The following is a 20,781-nucleotide window of genomic DNA, read 5'->3' as shown; positions in this document are numbered from 1 at the left end:
TTACTTACAAGCCCTTAACCAACAATGCAGTTTAATGAAAAATAAGAGGTTAAGAAAAAGATTGACTAAATAAACTAAAGTAGAAAATTGAAGAGTAATATTTAAAATAACAATAACGAGACTATATACACAGGTTAGTCGAGGTAATTTGTACATGTAGGTAGGGGTAAAGTGACTATGTATAGATAATAAATAGGATAGGGGGGGGATAGGATAAAGCAATCCTTCTGCCCCCCCCCCCCCCCTTAAAAGATTTAGATGCACTGTTGTAAAGTGGCTGTTCCACTGGATGTCATAAGGTGAATGCACCAATTTGTAAGTCGCTCTGGATAAGAGCGTCTGCTAAATGACTTAAATGTAAATGTATATAAACAGAGTAGCAGCAGAGTAAAAAAAGGTGTGGTGGGGGGGACGCGATGTAAATAGTCCGGGTAGCCATTTTGATTAATTGTTCACGAGTCTTATGGCTTGGGGGGTAGAAGCTGTTTAGAAGCCTCTTGGTCCTAGACTTGGCACTCCGGTACCGCTTGCTGTGCGGCAGCAGAGAGAACAGTCTATGACTTGGGTGACTGGAGTCTTTGGCAATTTTAGGGCCTTCCTCTGACACCGCCTGGTATAGAGGTCCTGGATGGCAGGAAGCTTGGCCCCAGTGATGTACTGGGCCGTTCGCACTACCCTCTGTAGAGCCTTGTGGTCGGAGGTCGAGCAGTTGCCATACCAGGCGGTGATGCAGCCAGTCAAGATGCTCTCGATGGTGCAGCTGTAGAACCTTTTGAGGATCTGAGGACCCATGCCAAATCATTTCATATTCCTGAGGGGGAATATGTTTAGTCGTGCCCTCTTCACGACTGTCTTGGTGAGCTTGGACAATGTTAGTTTGTTGGTGATGTGGACACCAAGGAACTTGAAGCTCTCAACCTGCTCCACTACAACCCTGTCGATGAGAATGGGGGCGTGCTCGGTCCTCCTTTTCCTGTAGTCCACAATCATCTCCTTTGTCTTGATCACGTTGAGGGAGAAGTTGTTGTCCTGGCACCACACGGCCAGGTCTCTGACCTCCTCCCTGTAGGCTGTCTCGTCGTTGTCGGTGATCAGGCCTACCACTGTTGTGTCATCGGCAAATTTAATGATGGTGTTGGAGTTGTGCCTGGCCACGCAGTCATGAGTGAACATGGAGTACAGGAGGGGTCTGAGTACGCACCCCTGGGGAGCTTGAGGATCAGCGTGGCGGATGTGTTGTTACCTACTCTTACCACTTGGGGGCGAACTGTCAGGAAGTCCAGGATCCAGTTGCAGAGGGAGGTGTTTAGTCCCAGGGTCCTTAGCTTATTGATGAGATTTGTGGACACTATGGTGTTGAACGCTGAGCTGTAGTCAATGAATAGCATTCTCATATAGGTGTTCCTTTTGTCCAGGTGGGAAAGGTCAGGGTGGAGAGTAGCACCTGAACACACGGTGACACACGTTCACACCCCGACACTCGTTGACACCCCGACACTCGTTGACACCCCGACACTCGTTGACACCCCGACACACCCCGACACACCCCGACACCCCGACACTCGTTGACACCCCGACACACGTTGACACCCCGACACACCCCGACACCCCGACACTCGTTGACACCCCGACACACGTTCACACCCCGACACCCCGACACTCGTTGACACCCCGACACTCGTTCACACCCCGACACCCCGACACTCGTTGACACCCCGACACACCCCGACACCCCGACACCCCGACACTCGTTGACACCCCGACACACGTTGACACCCCGACACACGTTGACACCCCGACACACGTTGACACCCCGACACACGTTGACACCCCGACACACGTTGACACCCCGACACTCGTTGACACCCCGACACACGTTGACACCCCGACACCCCGACACACGTTGACACCCCGACACTCGTTGACACCCCGACACACGTTGACACCCCGACACACGTTGACACCCCGACACTCGTTGACACCCCGACACACGTTGACACCCCGACACTCGTTGACACCCCGACACTCGTTGACACCCCGACACCCCGACACTCGTTGACACCCCGACACACGTTGACACCCCGACACTCGTTGACACCCCGACACACGTTGACACCCCGACACACGTTGACACCCCGACACACGTTGACACCCCGACACTCGTTGACACCCCGACACACGTTGACACCCCGACACCCCGACACACGTTGACACCCCGACACTCGTTGACACCCCGACACACGTTGACACCCCGACACTCGTTGACACCCCGACACACGTTGACACCCCGACACTCGTTGACACCCCGACACACGTTGACACCCCGACACTCGTTGACACCCCGACACACGTTGACACCCCGACACCCCGACATACGTTGACACCCCGCCACTCGTTGACACCCCGCCACTCGTTCACACCCCGACACTCGTTGACACCCCGACACACGTTGACACCCCGACACCCCGACACTCGTTGACACCCCGACACACGTTGACACCCCGACACACGTTGACACCCCGACACACGTTGACACCCCGACACACGTTGACACCCCGACACACGTTGACACCCCGACACTCGTTGACACCCCGACACTCGTTGACACCCCGACACACGTTGACACCCCGACACACGTTGACACCCCGACACACGTTGACACCCCGACACACGTTGACACCCCGACACACGTTGACACCCCGACACACGTTGACACCCCGACACACGTTGACACCCCGACACACGTTGACACACGTTGACACCCCGACACACGTTGACACCCCGACACTCGTTGACACCCCGACACACGTTGACACCCCGACACTCGTTGACACCCCGACACTCGTTGACACCCCGACACTCGTTGACACCCCGACACTCGTTGACACCCCGACACTCGTTGACACCCCGACACACTGTAGCCTGAGGATGCTAACAGGAAAGGATTGTGAGAGGTAGCGTCCTCAGGTTTATAGCTTTGCACATTTCTGAGAAGGAAGGACCTCAACAGTCCTCCATGTTGACTTTCTTTGATTTCTTCTTCTCCTTCTTCCTACTCCTCCTGTTCTCTCCCCCCCTCTCTCTGCCCCTCCCCCTCTCTCTCTCTCTGTCCCCCCCCTCTCTCTCTGTCCCCCCCTCTACCTCTCTCTCTCTGTCCCCCCCCTCTCTCTCTGCCCCCCCCTCCCTCTCTCTGTGTCTCCTGGAGCAGAAGATAGGCGACTCGTACCGTGGCTACTGTAACACCGACACGGAGCTGGAGACCGTCCTCCTGCTCCACAAGCAGCAGACCAACAGTGTGTTTGGGACACGCCAGTCCCCCTCGCCTGCCAAGCCTGCCAGCCGTCTGATGTGGAAGTCACAATACGTACCGTACGATGGCGTCCCTTTTGTCAATGCAGGTATACGGTCACAGTACTGGTTCGGTAGCCGACGATGGCGTCCCTTTTGTCAATGCAGGTATACGGTCACAAAACTGGTTCGGTAGCCGTACGATGGCGTCCCTTTTGTTAATGCAGGTATACGGTCACAAAACTGGTTCGGTAGCCGTACGATGGCGTTCCTTTTGTCAGTGCAGGTATACGATCACAGTACTGGTTCGGTAGCCGACGATGGCGTCCCTTTTGTCAGTGCAGGTATACGGTCACAGTACTGGTTCAGTAGCCGACGATGGCGTCCCTTTTGTCAGTGCAGGTATACGATCACAGTACTGGTTCAGTAGCCGACGATGGCGTCCCTTTTGTCAGTGCAGGTATACGGTCACAGTACTGGTTCAGTAGCCGACGATGGCGTCCCTTTTGTCAATGCAGGTATACGATCACAGTACTGGTTCAGTAGCCGACGATGGCGTCCCTTTTGTCAATGCAGGTATACGATCACAGTACTGGTTCGGTAGCCGTACGATGGCGTTCCTTTTGTCAGTGCAGGTATACGATCACAGTACTGGTTCAGTAGCCGACGATGGCGTCCCTTTTGTTAATGCAGGTATACGATCACAGTACTGGTTCAGTAGCCGACGATGGCGTCCCTTTTGTTAATGCAGGTATACGATCACAGTACTGGTTCGGTAGCCGTACGATGGCGTTCCTTTTGTTAATGCAGGTATACGGTCACAGTACTGGTTCAGTAGCCGACGATGGCGTCCCTTTTGTTAATGCAGGTATACGGTCACAGTACTGGTTCGGTAGCCGACGATGGCGTCCCTGAACATAAACATGTATCTCCAGGCCTCTGATAACGAGCCTTCTGGAACATCTACATTTAAAAAAAGCATAATGAATCTATTGAATATACACCATCACAATAAAGCCATGATTTATTTTAGGCAGGTATAAAGAAACATGATATGAAGATATCTTTATGAAGAAGAGAATCTGTATGTTACCTGGCTATGATATAGACTGTAGGCTTGTTCATTTATCAGACTAGATACTGTATGTTATCTATGATATAGACTGTAGGCGTGTTCATTTATCAGACTAGATACTGTATGTTATCTGGCTATGATATAGACTGTAGACTTGTTCATTTATCAGACTAGATACTGTATGTTATCTATGATATAGACTGTAGGCTTGTTCATTTATCAGACTAGATACTGTATGTTATCTGGCTATGATATAGACTGTAGACTTGTTCATTTATCAGACTAGATACTGTATGTTATCTATGATATAGACTGTAGGCTTGTTCATTTAGCAGACTAGATACTGTATGTTATCTATGATATAGACTGTAGGCTTGTTCATTTATCAGACTAGATACTGTATGTTATCTGGCTATGATATAGACTGTAGACTTGTTCATTTATCAGACTAGATACTGTATGTTATCTATGATATAGACTGTAGGCGTGTTCATTTATCAGACTAGATACTGTATGTTATCTATGATATAGACTGTAGGCGTGTTCATTTATCAGACTAGATACTGTATGTTATCTATGATATAGACTGTAGACTAGTTCATTTATCAGACTAGATACTGTATGTTATCTATGATATAGACTGTAGACTTGTTCATTTATCAGACTAGATACTGTATGTTATCTATGATATAGACTGTAGGCTTGTTCATTTATCAGACTAGATACTGTATGTTATCTGGCTATGATATAGACTGTAGGCTTGTTCATTTATCAGACTAGATACTGTATGTTATCTATGATATAGACTGTAGGCTTGTTCATTTATCAGACTAGATACTGTATGTTATCTATGATATAGACTGTAGGCTTGTTCATTTATCAGACTAGATACTGTATGTTATCTATGATATAGACTGTAGACTTGTTCATTTAGCAGACTAGATACTGTATGTTATCTATGATATAGACTGTAGGCTTGTTCATTTATCAGACTAGATACTGTATGTTATCTATGATATAGACTGTAGACTTGTTCATTTAGCAGACTAGATACTGTATGTTATCTGGCTATGATATAGACTGTAGGCTTGTTCATTTATCAGACTAGATACTGTATGTTATCTGACTATGCTCCATGCCATAGGCTGTAGGCTTGTTCATTTAGCAGACTAGATAGGCTTATAAGTCCAATGACATTTTTTTACATTAATGAAGGAGAGAGAGAGAGGAGATGGACACTCACGTGGTGAGATATAAGGAATGAAGGAGAGAGAGAGGAGATATCCTGTAACTAAAGGAATGAAGGAGAGAGAGGAGATATCCTGTAACTAAAGGAATGAAGGAGAGAGAGAGGAGAGATATCCTGTAACTAAAGGAATGAAGGAGAGAGAGGAGATAACCTGTAACTAAAGGAATGAAGGAGAGAGAGAGATATCCTGTAACTAAAGGAATGAAGGACAGAGAGAGGAGAGATATCCTGTAACTAAAGGAATGAAGGAGAGAGAGATATCCTGTAACTAAAGGAATGAAGGAGAGAGAGGAGAGATATCCTGTAACTAAAGGAATGAAGGAGAGAGAGAGATATCCTGTAACTAAAGGAATGAAGGACAGAGAGAGGAGAGATATCCTGTAACTAAAGGAATGAAGGAGAGAGAGAGATATCCTGTAACTAAAGGAATGAAGGAGAGAGAGAGGAGAGATATCCTGTAACTAAAGGAATGAAGGAGAGAGAGAGCTATCCTGTAACTAAAGGAATGAAGGAGAGAGAGGAGATATCCTGTAACTAAAGGAATGAAGGAGAGAGGAGAGATATCCTGTAACTAAAGGAATGAAGGAGAGAGAGAGGAGAGATATCCTGTAACTAAAGGAATGAAGGAGAGAGAGAGGAGAGATATCCTGTAACTAAAGGAATGAAGGAGAGAGAGGAGATATCCTGTAACTAAAGGAATGAAGGAGAGAGAGGAGATATCCTGTAACTAAAGGAATGAAGGAGAGAGAGGAGATATCTTGTAACTAAAGGAATGAAGGAGAGAGAGGAGATATCCTGTAACTAAAGGAATGAAGGACAGAGAGAGGAGAGATATCCTGTAACTAAAGGAATGAAGGAGAGAGAGGAGAGATATCCTGTAACTAAAGGAATGAAGGAGAGAGAGAGGAGAGATATCCTGTAACTAAAGGAATGAAGGAGAGAGAGGAGATATCTTGTAACTAAAGGAATGAAGGAGAGAGAGGAGATATCCTGTAACTAAAGGAATGAAGGAGAGAGAGGAGATATCCTGTAACTAAAGGAATGAAGGAGAGGGAGAGGAGAGATATCCTGTAACTAAAGGAATGAAGGAGAGAGAGAGAGAGAGAGGAGAGATATCCTGTAACTAAAGGAATGAAGGAGAGAGAGAGAGATATCCTGTAACTAAAGGAATGAAGGAGAGAGAGAGAGATATCCTGTAACTAAAGGTAATGTGTCAGTCTATTAATGATGGTAAGTACCAGTAAGGCATGTACAGAGGAGATTACCGTGACTCAACGGTCATGTAGATGTCTACTGCGATCATGACTCATGACTGCCGGTGTGGCCGTACTACGGTCACCGCAACAGCCCTGCTCATCCATGCTCATAACAAGTAATAAAGCATTATACCTGCAGGCTTTCAGGAAAGTGTTACCAATGTAATGACTGGATCATATGAATGAAAGGTTTCTCAGGTCATATTCAGAGTTATAATGGTTTCTCAGGTCATATTCAGAGTTATAATGGTTTCTCAGGCCATATTCAGAGTTATAATGGTTTCTCAGGCCATATTCAGAGTTATAATGGTTTCTCAGGTCATATTCAGAGTTATAATGGTTTCTCAGGTCATATTCAGAGTTATAATGGTTTCTCAGACCATATTCAGAGTTATAATGGTTTCTCAGGCCATATTCAGAGTTATAATGGTTTCTCAGGTCATATTCAGAGTTATAATGGTTTCTCAGGTCATATTCAGAGTTATAATGGTTTCTCAGGTCATATTCAGAGTTATAATGGTTTCTCAGGTCATATTCAGAGTTATAATGGTTTCTCAGGTCATATTCAGAGTTATAATGGTTTCTCAGGTCATATTCAGAGTTATAATGGTTTCTCAGGCCATATTCAGAGTTATAATGGTTTCTCAGGTCATATTCAGAGTTATAATGGTTTCTCAGGTCATATTCAGAGTTATAATGGTTTCTCAGGTCATATTCAGAGTTATAATGGTTTCTCAGGCCATATTCAGAGTTATAATGGTTTCTCAGGCCATATTCAGAGTTATAATGGTTTCTCAGGTCATATTCAGAGTTATAATGGTTTCTCAGGTCATATTCAGAGTTATAATGGTTTCTCAGGCCATATTCAGAGTTATAATGGTTTCTCAGGCCATATTCAGAGTTATAATGGTTTCTCAGGTCATATTCAGAGTTATAATGGTTTCTCAGGTCATATTCAGAGTTATAATGGTTTCTCAGGCCATATTCAGAGTTATAATGGTTTCTCAGGCCATATTCAGAGTTATAATGGTTTCTCAGGTCATATTCAGAGTTATAATGGTTTCTCAGGTCATATTCAGAGTTATAATGGTTTCTCAGGCCATATTCAGAGTTATAATGGTTTCTCAGGCCATATTCAGAGTTATAATGGTTTCTCAGGCCATATTCAGAGTTATAATGGTTTCTCAGGTCATATTCAGAGTTATAATGGTTTCTCAGGTCATATTCAGAGTTATAATGGTTTCTCAGACCATATTCAGAGTTATAACGACTGCGTACTAGCACTGCGGACCCCGGTCAAAATATGTGCACTAAATAGGGAATGGCGTGCCATTTGGAGGGACTAGGGTGCCATTTGGAGGGACTAGGGTGCCATTTGGAGGGACTAGGGTGCCATTTGGAGGGACTAGGGTGCCATTTGGAGGGACTAGGGTGCCATTTGGAGGGACTAGGGTGCCATTTGGAGGGAATAGGGTGCCATTTGGAGGGACTAGGGTGCCATTTGGAGGGACTAGGGTGCCATTTGGAGGGACTAGGGTGCCATTTGGAGGGACTAGGGTGCCATTTGGGAGGCAGACTTCATCTACTATAGGGATGGAATCATCTGCTTTCTCCATCTGTATCCAGGCAGTAGAGCTATAGTGATGGAATAATCTACTTTCTCCATCTGTATCCAGGCAGTAGAGCTATAGTGATGGAATCATCTACTTTCTCCATCTGTATCCAGGCAGTAGAGCTATAGTGATGGAATCATCTACTTTCTCCATCTGTATCCAGGCAGTAGAGCTATAGTGATGGAATCATCTGCTTTCTCCATCTGTATCCAGGCAGTAGAGCTATAGTGATGGAATCATCTACTTTCTCCATCTGTATCCAGGCAGTAGAGCTATAGTGATGGAATAATATACTCTCTCCATCTGTATCCAGGCAGTAGAGCTATAGTGATGGAATCATCTACTTTCTCCATCTGTATCCAGGCAGTAGAGCTATAGTGATGGAATCATCTACTTTTTCCATCTGTATCCAGGCAGTAGAGCTATAGTGATGGAATCATCTACTCTCTGTATCCAGGCAGTAGAGCTATAGTGATGGAATCATCTACTTTCTGTATCCAGGCAGTAGAGCTATAGTGATGGAATCATCTGCTTTCTCCATCTGTATCCAGGCAGTAGAGCTATAGTGATGGAATCATCTACTTTCTGTATCCAGGCAGTAGAGCTATAGTGATGGAATCATCTGCTTTCTCCATCTGTATCCAGGCAGTAGAGCTATAGTGATGGAATCATCTACTTTCTGTATCCAGGCAGTAGAGCTATAGGAATGGAGTCATCTGCTTTCTCCATCTGTATCCAGGCAGTAGAGTCATCTACTTTCTCCATCTGTATCCAGGCAGTAGTCATCTACTTTCTGTATCCAGGCAGTAGTGCTATAGTGATGGAATCATCTGCTTTCTCCATCTGTATCCAGGCAGTAGAGCTATAGTGATGGAATGTCAGTATGGACCAAGGAGGAAAGGCCTCCAGCCCAAGAAGACTGCAGAGCAGAACATCAGTCAGAGCATTGATTACAAAGCGACATGCCCTGCCAGGTAGACACACATCCATACAAACCCCCATCTGTCTACGCTGACAAAACAATATGCTACCAACTCTGTGGACATATTTTCTGACATTGCTCTCCTTCTTCAGGATCTACATCAAGAAGGTGTGTAAGTTTCCCCAGCACCGGGTACCTACGGACCCTAAGGTAGACAAGAGGGTTGTTCGTCAGGAACAGGAGAAAGCCTTCTTCAACCTCCGGAAGACCCTGTGGGACGTGGGCGGAGTCCTGAGGCATTGATTGATTCTGCTATTTATACTTGGATTTGATATATGATTGATTGACGTATTGGTTGATTGACTTGGGTTTCTTTGTTTATTCTCTCTCGTTAACAGGTACTACATGCAGCTCCCCACCCAGAAAGCTCACCTCTATCATGACACGGAAGCTCTCCTCCCGCCTCCTCCTCCAGACCTCCTCTTCCTCCCCATGGAGGAGGAGGTGAAGCAGCAGGAGGAGGAGGAGAGGGGATGTGTCTGTGATGGAGGTGCGGAGGATGGTGGAACCATACCATCTCGCCTCCACCCCAGGGTGGCAGAGAAGATCAGGGAGTTGGTGGAGCAGGGATATCATCAGGTGTACCAGGTCCGCAAACAGCTCAGGTAAGGAGGCCTTCAGGGGCCGTATATCAAACAGCTCAGGTAAGGAGGCCATCAGGGGCCGTATATCAAACAGCTCAGGTAAGGAGGCCTTCAGGGGCGGTAATCAAACAGCTCAGGTAAGGAGGCCTTCAGGGGCCGTATATCAAACAGCTCAGGTAAGGAGGCCTTCAGGGGCCGTATATCAAACAGCTCAGGTGAGGAGGCCTTCAGGGGCCGTATATCAAACAGCTCAGGTGAGGAGGCCTTCAGGGGCCGTATATCAAACAGCTCAGGTAAGGAGGCCTTCAGGGGCAGTATATCAAACAGCTCAGGTAAGGAGGCCTTCAGGGGCCGTATATCAAACAGCTCAGGTAAGGAGGCCTTCAGGCCGTATATCAAACAGCTCAGGTAAGGAGGACCTCAGGGGCCGTATATCAAACAGCTCAGGTAAGGAGGCCTTCAGGGGCCGTATATCAAACAGCTCAGAGTAGGAGGACCTCAGGGGCCGTATATCAAACAGCTCAGGTAAGGAGGCCTTCAGGGGCCGTATATCAAACAGCTCAGGTAAGGAGGCCTTCAGGGGCCGTATATCAAACAGCTCAGGTAAGGAGGCCTTCAGGGGCCGTATATCAAACAGCTCAGGTAAGGAGGCCTTCAGGGGCCGTATATCAAACAGCTCAGGTAAGGAGGCCTTCAGGGGCCGTATATCAAACAGCTCAGGTAAGGAGGACCTCAGGGGCCGTATATCAAACAGCTCAGGTAAGGAGGACCTCAGGGGCCGTATATCAAACAGCTCAGGTAAGGAGGCCTTCAGGGGCCGTATATCAAACAGCTCAGGTAAGGAGGCCTTCAGGCCGTATATCAAACAGCTCAGGTAAGGAGGACCTCAGGGGCCGTATATCAAACAGCTCAGGTAAGGAGGCCTTCAGGGGCCGTATATCAAACAGCTCAGAGTAGGAGGACCTCAGGGGCCGTATATCAAACAGCTCAGGTAACGAGGCCTTCAGGGGCCGTATATCAAACAGCTCAGAGTAGGAGGACCTCAGGGGCCGTATATCAAACAGCTCAGGTAAGGAGGCCTTCAGGGGCCGTATATCAAACAGCTCAGGTAAGGAGGACCTCAGGGACTGATGTACAGGTCATCATGGTCCCCTGTATAACCACTGTCCCTGGTGTTAACCTCTATCATGGTCCCCTGTATTACCACTGTCCCTGGTGTTAACCTCTACCACTGTCCCTGGTGTTAACCTCTACCACTGCCCCTGGTGTTAACCTCTATCATGGTCCCCTGTATTACCACTGTCCCTGGTGTTAACCTCTACCACTGTCCCTGGTGTTAACCTCTACCAATGTCCCTGGTGTTAACCTCTACCACTGCCCCTGGTGTTAACCTCTACCACTGTCCCTGGTGTTAACCTCTACCACTGCCCCTGGTGTTAACCTCTACCACTGTCCCTGATGTTAACCTCTACCACTGTCCCTGGTGTTAACCTCTACCACTGCCCCTGGTGTTAACCTCTACCACTGCCCCTGGTGTTAACCTCTACCACTGTCCCTGGTGTTAACCTCTACCACTGTCCCTGGTGTTAACCTCTACCACTGCCCCTGGTGTTAACCTCTACCACTGTCCCTGGTGTTAACCTCTACCACTGTCCCTGGTGTTAACCTCTACCACTGTCCCTGGTGTTAACCTCTACCACTGCCCCAGGTGTTAACCTCTACCACTGTCCCTGGTGTTAACCTCTACCACTGTCCCTGGTGTTAACCTCTACCACTGTCCCTGGTGTTAACCTGTATCATGGTCCCTGGTGTTAACCTCTACCACTGCCCCTGGTGTTAACCTCTACCACTGCCCCTGGTGTTAACCTCTACCACTGTCCCTGGTGTTAACCTCTACCACTGTCCCTGGTGTTAACCTCTACCACTGCCCCTGGTGTTAACCTCTGCCATTGTCCATGGTGTTAACCTCTACCACTGTCCCTGGTGTTAACCTCTACCACTGTCCCTGGTGTTAACCTCTACCACTGTCCCTGGTGTTAACCTCTACCACTGCCCCTGGTGTTAACCTCTACCACTGCCCCTGGTGTTAACCTCTACCACTGCCCCTGGTGTTAACCTCTACCACTGCCCCTGGTGTTAACCTCTACCACTGTCCCTGGTGTTAACCTCTACCACTGTCCCTGGTGTTAACCTGTATCATGGTCCCTGGTGTTAACCTCTATCATGGTCCCCTGTATTACCACTGTCCCTGGTGTTAACCTGTATCATGGTCCCTGGTGTTAACCTGTCTTCCTGTCTTTTTTTCCAGGCGGTTTGTGGAGCGGGAGATGTTTAGATCAGAGGAGGTCCCAGAGAGACATAACCTCTGCTACTTCCCAACCGTCAACGACATAAAGAACCACATCCACGAGGCCCAGAAGACCTTGCAGCAGGCTGGGGGGGTCACCACTGATCTAACACAGGTAACTAGGGAGACCTTCCAACAAGCTGGGGGGGGGGGGGGTCACCACTGATATAACACAGGTAACTAGGGAGACCTTCTAGCAGGCTGGGGGGGGGGGGGGGTCACCACTGATATAACACAGGTAACTAGGGAGACCTTCTAGCAGGCTGGGGGGGGGGGGGGGGGGTCACCACTGATATAACACAGGTAACTAGGGAGACCTTCCAACAGGCTGGGGGGATCACCACTGATATAACACAGGTAACTAGGGAGACCTTCTAGCAGGCTGGGGGGGGGGGGGGGGGTCACCACTGATATAACACAGGTAACTAGGAAGACCTTCTAGCAGGCTGGGGGGGGGGGGGGGGTCATCACTGATATAACACAGGTAACTAGGGAGACCTTCTAGCAGGCTGGGGGGGGGGGTCACCACTGATCTAACACAGGTAACTAGGGAGACCTTCTAGCAGGCTGGGGGGGGGGGGGGGGATCACCACTGATATAACACAGGTAACTAGGGAGACCTTCTAGCAGGCTGGGGGGGGGGGGGGGGTCACCACTGATATAACACAGGTAACTAGGGAGACCTTCTAGCAGGCTGGGGGGGGATCACCACTGATATAACACAGGTAACTAGGGAGACCTTCTAGCAGGCTGGGGGGGGGGGGGGGGGGTCACCACTGATATAACACAGGTAACTAGGGAGACCTTCCAACAGGCTGGGGGGATCACCACTGATCTAACACAGGTAACTAGGGAGACCTTCTAGCAGGCTGGGGGGGGGGGGGGGGGTCACCACTGATATAACACAGGTAACTAGGGAGACCTTCCAACAGGCTGGGGGGATCACCACTGATCTAACACAGGTAACTAGGGAGACCTTCCAGCAGGCTGGGGGGGGGGGGGGGGGGTCACCACTGATCTAACACAGGTAACTAGGGAGACCTTCTAGCAGGCTGGGGGGGATCACCACTGATCTAACACAGGTAACTAGGGAGACCTTCTAGCAGGCTGGGGGGGATCACCACTGATCTAACACAGGTAACTAGGGAGACCTTCTAGCAGGCTGGGGGGGATCACCACTGATAGAACACAGGTAACTAGGGAGACCTTCTAGCAGGCTGGGGGGGGGGGGGGGGGGTCACCACTGATATAACACAGGTAACTAGGGAGACCTTCTAGCAGGCTGGGGGGGGGGGGGGGTCACCACTGATATAACACAGGTAACTAGGGAGACCTTCCAACAGGCTGGGGGGATCACCACTGATAGAACACAGGTAACTAGGGAGACCTTCTAGCAGGCTGGGGGGGGGGGGGTCACCACTGATATAACACAGGTAACTAGGGAGACCTTCTAGCAGGCTGGGGGGGTCACCACTGATATTACACAGGTAACTAAGGAGACCTTCCAGCAGGCTGGGGGGGGGATCACCACTGATATAACACAGGTAACTAGGGAGACCTTCCAGCAGGCTGGGGGGGGGATCACCACTGATATAACACAGGTAACTAGGGAGACCTTCTAGCAGGCTGGGGGGGGGGGGGGGGGGGGTCACCACTGATATAACACAGGTAACTAGGGAGACCTTCTAGCAGGCTGGGGGGGGGGGGGATCACCACTGATATAACACAGGTAACTAGGGAGACCTTCTAGCAGGCTGGGGGGATCACCACTGATATAACACAGGTAACTAGGGAGACCTTCTAGCAGGCTGGGGGGGGGGGGGTCACCACTGATATAACACAGGTAACTAGGGAGACCTTCTAGCAGGCTGGGGGGGGGGGGGGTCACCACTGATATAACACAGGTAACTAGGGAGACCTTCCAACAGGCTGGGGGGATCACCACTGATAGAACACAGGTAACTAGGGAGACCTTCTAGCAGGCTGGGGGGGTCACCACTGATAAAACACAGGTAACTAGGGAGACCTTCTAGCAGGCTGGGGGGGGGGGGGGGGGGTCACCACTGATATAACACAGGTAACTAGGGAGACCTTCTAGCAGGCTGGGGGGGGGGGGGATCACCACTGATATAACACAGGTAACTAGGGAGACCTTCCAGCAGGCTGGGGGGATCACCACTGATAGAACACAGGTAACTAGGGGGACCTTCCAGCAGGCTGGGGGGGGGGGGGGGATCACCACTGATATAACACAGGTAACTAGGGAGACCTTCTAGCAGGCTGGGGGGGGGGGGGGTCACCACTGATATAACACAGGTAACTAGGGAGACCTTCTAGCAGGCTGGGGGGGGGGGGGGGGTCACCACTGATATAACACAGGTATCTAGGGAGACCTTCTAGCAGGCTGGGAGGGGGGGGGGTCACCACTGATATAACACAGGTAACTAGGGAGACCTTCTAGCAGGCTGGGAGGGGGGGGTCACCACTGATATAACACAGGTAACTAGGGAGACCTTCTAGCAGGCTGGGAGGGGGGGGGTCACCACTGATATAACACAGGTAACTAGGGAGACCTTGTTCCCAGCTCTTTCAGCTAAAACTTGTTTTTCTCCATGTCTGCTTCTACACCTGCATTCTAGCTGTTTGGGGTTTTAGGCTGGGTCTCTGTACAGCACTTCGAGATATTAGCTGATGTACGAAGGGCTATATAAAATAAACTTGATTGATTGATTGATTGATGTCTGCTGTTTCACCTCCAGTGGACTGAAGTGGACCCAATGACTGAGACTGTGACTCTGACCCTCACGCCAGCCCCTGCTGAAGGTAGTAACATTACAGGTCACCTCTAGTCACCATCAAAGACCGGCTCTTATCGTTATCGTTACTCGCTCTGTGTTTCCCCAACTTTATTTGGTCTGTCCAGGTGCCTTCCAGAGAGTAGGAGTGTTGGAGGGGACGGACACGTTGTCTCCCGAGGCCGTACAACTCTTCAGCTCTCTCACCTCCCTGCAACCCAAGATCTTTGCCCAGCTACAGGTGAGGACTACTGTCTGACGTTCTGCATATGTCTTACACACTGATGAATTCCAGTCCAATCTCTTAGGCCCTCGGCAAAAACCGACTATCTGTTTCATTTCCAGGGTATCCAGCTCCAACCAGACCTGTGTTCTTTTGACGGAGGTCTGTCTCAGTCATCTACAGTCACTACAGACTTCCTGGGGCTGCCCAGCCCCTCACCCCCACAGCCTCTCCTGGTCAGCCCCACACAGTTCCTCCAGTCCAGCCCCTCTCTGGGGGAAGCTATGACCCTAGCGGACACCTCAGTGGTTCTGAGCATGGGTCAGGTGGTCCTGTTGTCATCGTTAGGGGACGGCCAGGTGGTCGGCGTGTCATCTCTAGGGGACGAGAGCGTGGGGACACACCATATACTGTTGGAGGACGGACAAACCATCCCTTTTCAGATAGTGGCTCCTGCTAATATTGGTGAGACAGGAGTTGACCTGAGATATTACTGCTGTAGACTTCCTGTGGTGTGCCTCCTACATCGCAAATGGCACCCTATTCCCTATATAGTGCACTACTATTGATGACAGTCCTGATCGAAAGTATCGCACTATATAGGGAATGGGATTTCCATTTGGGATACAGAGAGTCTCAGGGCAAAGTCAGGAGTAGGTAGCCATGGTGACTGGAACACTACAGATCACAGACAGAGTCTCAGGAGTAGGTAGCCATGGTGACTGGAACACTACAGATCACAGACTGAGAGTCTCAGGAGTAGGTAGCCATGGTAACTGGAACACTACAGATCACAGACTGAGAGTCTCAGGAGTAGGTAGTCATGGTGACTGGAACACTACAGATCACAGACTGAGAGTCTCAGGAGTAGGTAGCCATGGTGACTGGAACACTACAGATCACAGGCTGAGAGTCTCAGGTGTAGGTAGCCATGGTGACTGGAACACTACAGATCACAGGCTGAGAGTCTCAGGAGTAGGTAGCCATGGTGACTGGAACACTACAGATCACAGACTGAGAGTCTCAGGAGTAGGTAGCCATGGTAACTGGAACACTACAGATCACAGACTGAGAGTCTCAGGAGTAGGTAGCCATGGTGACTGGAACACTACAGATCACAGACTGAGAGTCTCAGGAGTAGGTAGCCATGGTGACTGGAACACTACAGATCACAGACTGAGAGTCTCAGGAGTAGGTATCCATGGTAACTGGAACACTACAGATCACAGACAGAGTCTCAGGAGTAGGTAGCCATGGTAACTGGAACACTACAGATCACAGGCTGAGAGTCTCAGGAGTAGGTAGCCATGGTGACTGGAACACTACAGATCACAGACTGAGAGTCTCAGGAGTAGGTAGTCATGGTGACTGGAACACTACAGATCACAGACTGAGAGTCTCAGGAGTAGGTAGCCATGGTGACTGGAACACTACAGATCACAGGCTGAGAGTCTCAGGAGTAGGTAGCCATGGTGACTGGAACACTACAGATCACAGACTGAGAGTCTCAGGAGTAGGTAGCCATGGTGACTGGAACACTACAGATCACAGACTGAGAGTCTCAGGAGTAGGTAGCCATGGTGACTGGAACACTACAGATCACAGACTGAGAGTCTCAGGAGTAGGTAGCCATGGTAACTGGAACACTACAGATCACAGACTGAGAGTCTCAGGAGTAGGTAGCCATGGTGACTGGAACACTACAGATCACAGGCTGAGAGTCTCAGGAGTAGGTAGCCATGGTGACTGGAACACTACAGATCACAGACTGAGAGTCTCAGGAGTAGGTAGCCATGGTAACTGGAACACTACAGATCACAGACTGAGAGTCTCAGGAGTAGGTAGCCATGGTGACTGGAACACTACAGATCACAGACTGAGAGTCTCAGGAGTAGGTAGCCATGGTGACTGGAACACTACAGATCACAGACTGAGAGTCTCAGGAGTAGGTATCCATGGTAACTGGAACACTACAGATCACAGACAGAGTCTCAGGAGTAGGTAGCCATGGTAACTGGAACACTACAGATCACAGGCTGAGAGTCTCAGGAGTAGGTAGCCATGGTGACTGGAACACTACAGATCACAGGCTGAGAGTTTCAGGAGTAGGTAGCCATGGTGACTGGAACACTACAGATCACAGACAGAGTCTCAGGAGTAGGTAGCCATGGTGACTGGAACACTACAGATCACAGGCTGAGAGTCTCAGGAGTAGGTAGCCATGGTGACTGGAACACTACAGATCACAGGCTGAGAGTCTCAGGAGTAGGTAGCCATGGTGACTGGAACACTACAGATCACAGGCTGAGAGTCTCAGGAGTAGGTAGCCATGGTGACTGGAACACTACAGATCACAGGCTGAGAGTCTCAGGAGTAGGTAGCCATGGTGACTGGAACACTACAGATCACAGACTGAGAGTCTCAGGAGTAGGTAGCCATGGTGACTGGAACACTACAGATCACAGACAGAGTCTCAGGAGTAGGTAGCCATGGTAACTGGAACACTACAGATCACAGACTGAGAGTCTCAGGAGTAGGTAGCCATGGTGACTGGAACACTACAGATCACAGGCTGAGAGTCTCAGGAGTAGGTAGCCATGGTGACTGGAACACTACAGATCACATGCTGAGAGTCTCAGGAGTAGGTAGCCATGGTGACTGGAACACTACAGATCACAGACTGAGAGTCTCAGGAGTAGGTAGCCATGGTGACTGGAACACTACAGATCACAGACTGAGAGTCTCAGGAGTAGGTAGCCATGGTGACTGGAACACTACAGATCACAGGCTGAGAGTCTCAGGAGTAGGTAGCCATGGTGACTGGAACACTACAGATCACAGACTGAGAGTCTCAGGTGTAGGTAGCCATGGTGACTGGAACACTACAGATCACAGACTGAGAGTCTCAGGAGTAGGTAGCCATGGTGACTGGAACACTACAGATCACAGACTGAGAGTCTCAGGAGTAGGTAGCCATGGTGACTGGAACACTACAGATCACAGACTGAGAGTCTCAGGAGTAGGTAGCCATGGTGACTGGAACACTACAGATGACAGACTGAGAGTCTCAGGAGTAGGTAGCCATGGTGACTGGAACACTACAGATGACAGACTGAGAGTCTCAGGAGTAGGTAGCCATGGTGACTGGAACACTACAGATGACAGACTGAGAGTCTCAGGAGTAGGTAGCCATGGTGACTGGAACACTACAGATCACAGACTGAGAGTCTCAGGTGTAGGTAGCCATGGTGACTGGAACACTACAGATCACAGACTGAGAGTCTCAGGAGTAGGTAGCCATGGTGACTGGAACACTACAGATCACAGACTGAGAGTCTCAGGAGTAGGTAGCCATGGTGACTGGAACACTACAGATCACAGACTGAGAGTCTCAGGAGTAGGTAGCCATGGTGACTGGAACACTACAGATGACAGACTGAGAGTCTCAGGAGTAGGTAGCCATGGTGACTGGAACACTACAGATGACAGACTGAGAGTCTCAGGAGTAGGTAGCCATGGTGACTGGAACACTACAGATCACAGGCTGAGAGTCTCAGGAGTAGGTAGCCATGGTGACTGGAACACTACAGATCACAGACAGTCTCAGGAGTAGGTAGCCATGGTGACTGGAACACTACAGATCACAGACTGAGAGTCTCAGGAGTAGGTAGCCATGGTGACTGGAACACTACAGATCACAGACTGAGAGTCTCAGGAGTAGGTAGCCATGGTGACTGGAACACTACAGATCACAGACTGAGAGTCTCAGGAGTAGGTAGCCATGGTGACTGGAACACTACAGATCACAGACTGAGAGTCTCAGGAGTAGGTAGCCATGGTGACTGGAACACTACAGATCACAGACTGAGAGTCTCAGGAGTAGGTAGCCATGGTGACTGGAACACTACAGATCACAGACTGAGAGTCTCAGGAGTAGGTAGCCATGGTGACTGGAACACTACAGATCACAGACAGAGTCTCAGGAGTAGGTAGCCATGGTGACTGGAACACTACAGATCACAGGCTGAGAGTCTCAGGAGTAGGTTGCCATGGTGACTGGAACACTACAGATCACAGACTGAGAGTCTCAGGAGTAGGTAGCCATGGTGACTGGAACACTACAGATCACAGACTGAGAGTCTCAGGAGTAGGTAGCCATGGTGACTGGAACACTACAGATCACAGACTGAGAGTCTCAGGAGTAGGTAGCCATGGTGACTGGAACACTACAGATCACAGACTGAGAGTCTCAGGAGTAGGTAGCCATGGTGACTGGAACACTACAGATCACAGACTGAGAGTCTCAGGAGTAGGTAGCCATGGTGACTGGAACACTACAGATCACAGGCTGAGAGTCTCAGGAGTAGGTAGCCATGGTAACTGGAACACTACAGATCACAGGCTGAGAGTCTCAGGAGTAGGTAGCCATGGTGACTGGAACACTACAGATCACAGACAGAGAGTCTCAGGAGTAGGTAGCCATGGTAACTGGAACACTACAGATCACAGACTGAGAGTCTCAGGAGTAGGTAGCCATGGTGACTGGAACACTACAGATCACAGACTGAGAGTCTCAGGAGTAGGTAGCCATGGTGACTGGAACACTACAGATCACAGACTGAGAGTCTCAGGAGTAGGTAGCCATGGTGACTGGAACACTACAGATCACAGACTGAGAGTCTCAGGAGTAGGTAGCCATGGTGACTGGAACACTACAGATCACAGGCTGAGAGTCTCAGGAGTAGGTAGCCATGGTGACTGGAACACTACAGATCACAGGCTAAGAGTCTCAGGAGTAGGTAGCCATGGTGACTGGAACACTACAGATCACAGACTGAGAGTCTCAGGAGTAGGTAGCCATGGTGACTGGAACACTACAGATCACAGACTGAGAGTCTCAGGAGTAGGTAGCCATGGTGACTGGAACACTACAGATCACAGACTGAGAGTCTCAGGAGTAGGTAGCCATGGTGACTGGAACACTACAGATCACAGACTGAGAGTCTCAGGAGTAGGTAGCCATGGTGACTGGAACACTACAGATCACAGACAGAGTCTCAGGAGTAGGTAGCCATGGTGACTGGAACACTACAGATCACAGGCTGAGAGTCTCAGGAGTAGGTAGCCATGGTGACTGGAACACTACAGATCACAGACTGAGAGTCTCAGGAGTAGGTAGTCATGGTGACTGGAACACTACAGATCACAGGCTGAGAGTCTCAGGAGTAGGTAGCCATGGTGACTGGAACACTACAGATCACAGACTGAGAGTCTCAGGAGTAGGTAGCCATGGTGACTGGAACACTACAGATCACAGACAGAGTCTCAGGAGTAGGTAGCCATGGTAACTGGAACACTACAGATCACAG

General features: G+C 49.4%; 2 protein-coding genes across 2 annotated transcripts in view; both read left to right on the top strand.

Annotated features, from left to right (window-relative positions):
* Window positions 1-20,781, top strand: part of carf (calcium responsive transcription factor) — a 32,208-nt gene that overhangs the window by 6,288 nt on the left and 5,139 nt on the right. Inside the window, exons 7-14 of the mRNA XM_055871896.1 lie at window positions 3,209-3,398; window positions 9,335-9,455; window positions 9,556-9,699; window positions 9,802-10,068; window positions 12,356-12,509; window positions 15,154-15,217; window positions 15,318-15,430; window positions 15,535-15,877. Of these exons, the coding sequence (XP_055727871.1) occupies window positions 3,209-3,398; window positions 9,335-9,455; window positions 9,556-9,699; window positions 9,802-10,068; window positions 12,356-12,509; window positions 15,154-15,217; window positions 15,318-15,430; window positions 15,535-15,877 (1,396 nt within the window). The remainder of the gene's footprint in view (window positions 1-3,208; window positions 3,399-9,334; window positions 9,456-9,555; window positions 9,700-9,801; window positions 10,069-12,355; window positions 12,510-15,153; window positions 15,218-15,317; window positions 15,431-15,534; window positions 15,878-20,781) is intronic.
* Window positions 17,831-19,025, top strand: LOC129816921 (repetin-like). The gene is made up of 2 exons (XM_055871898.1): window positions 17,831-17,895; window positions 17,950-19,025. Exons 1-2 carry the CDS (start codon window positions 17,850-17,852, stop codon window positions 19,023-19,025), a joined length of 1,122 nt encoding a protein of 373 aa, XP_055727873.1. The 5' UTR covers window positions 17,831-17,849.

This window comes from Salvelinus fontinalis, chromosome 19 (assembly GCF_029448725.1).
Source record: "Salvelinus fontinalis isolate EN_2023a chromosome 19, ASM2944872v1, whole genome shotgun sequence".
Lineage (NCBI taxonomy): Eukaryota > Metazoa > Chordata > Actinopteri > Salmoniformes > Salmonidae > Salvelinus > Salvelinus fontinalis.
This window is presented reverse-complemented; position numbering and strand designations above follow the sequence as displayed.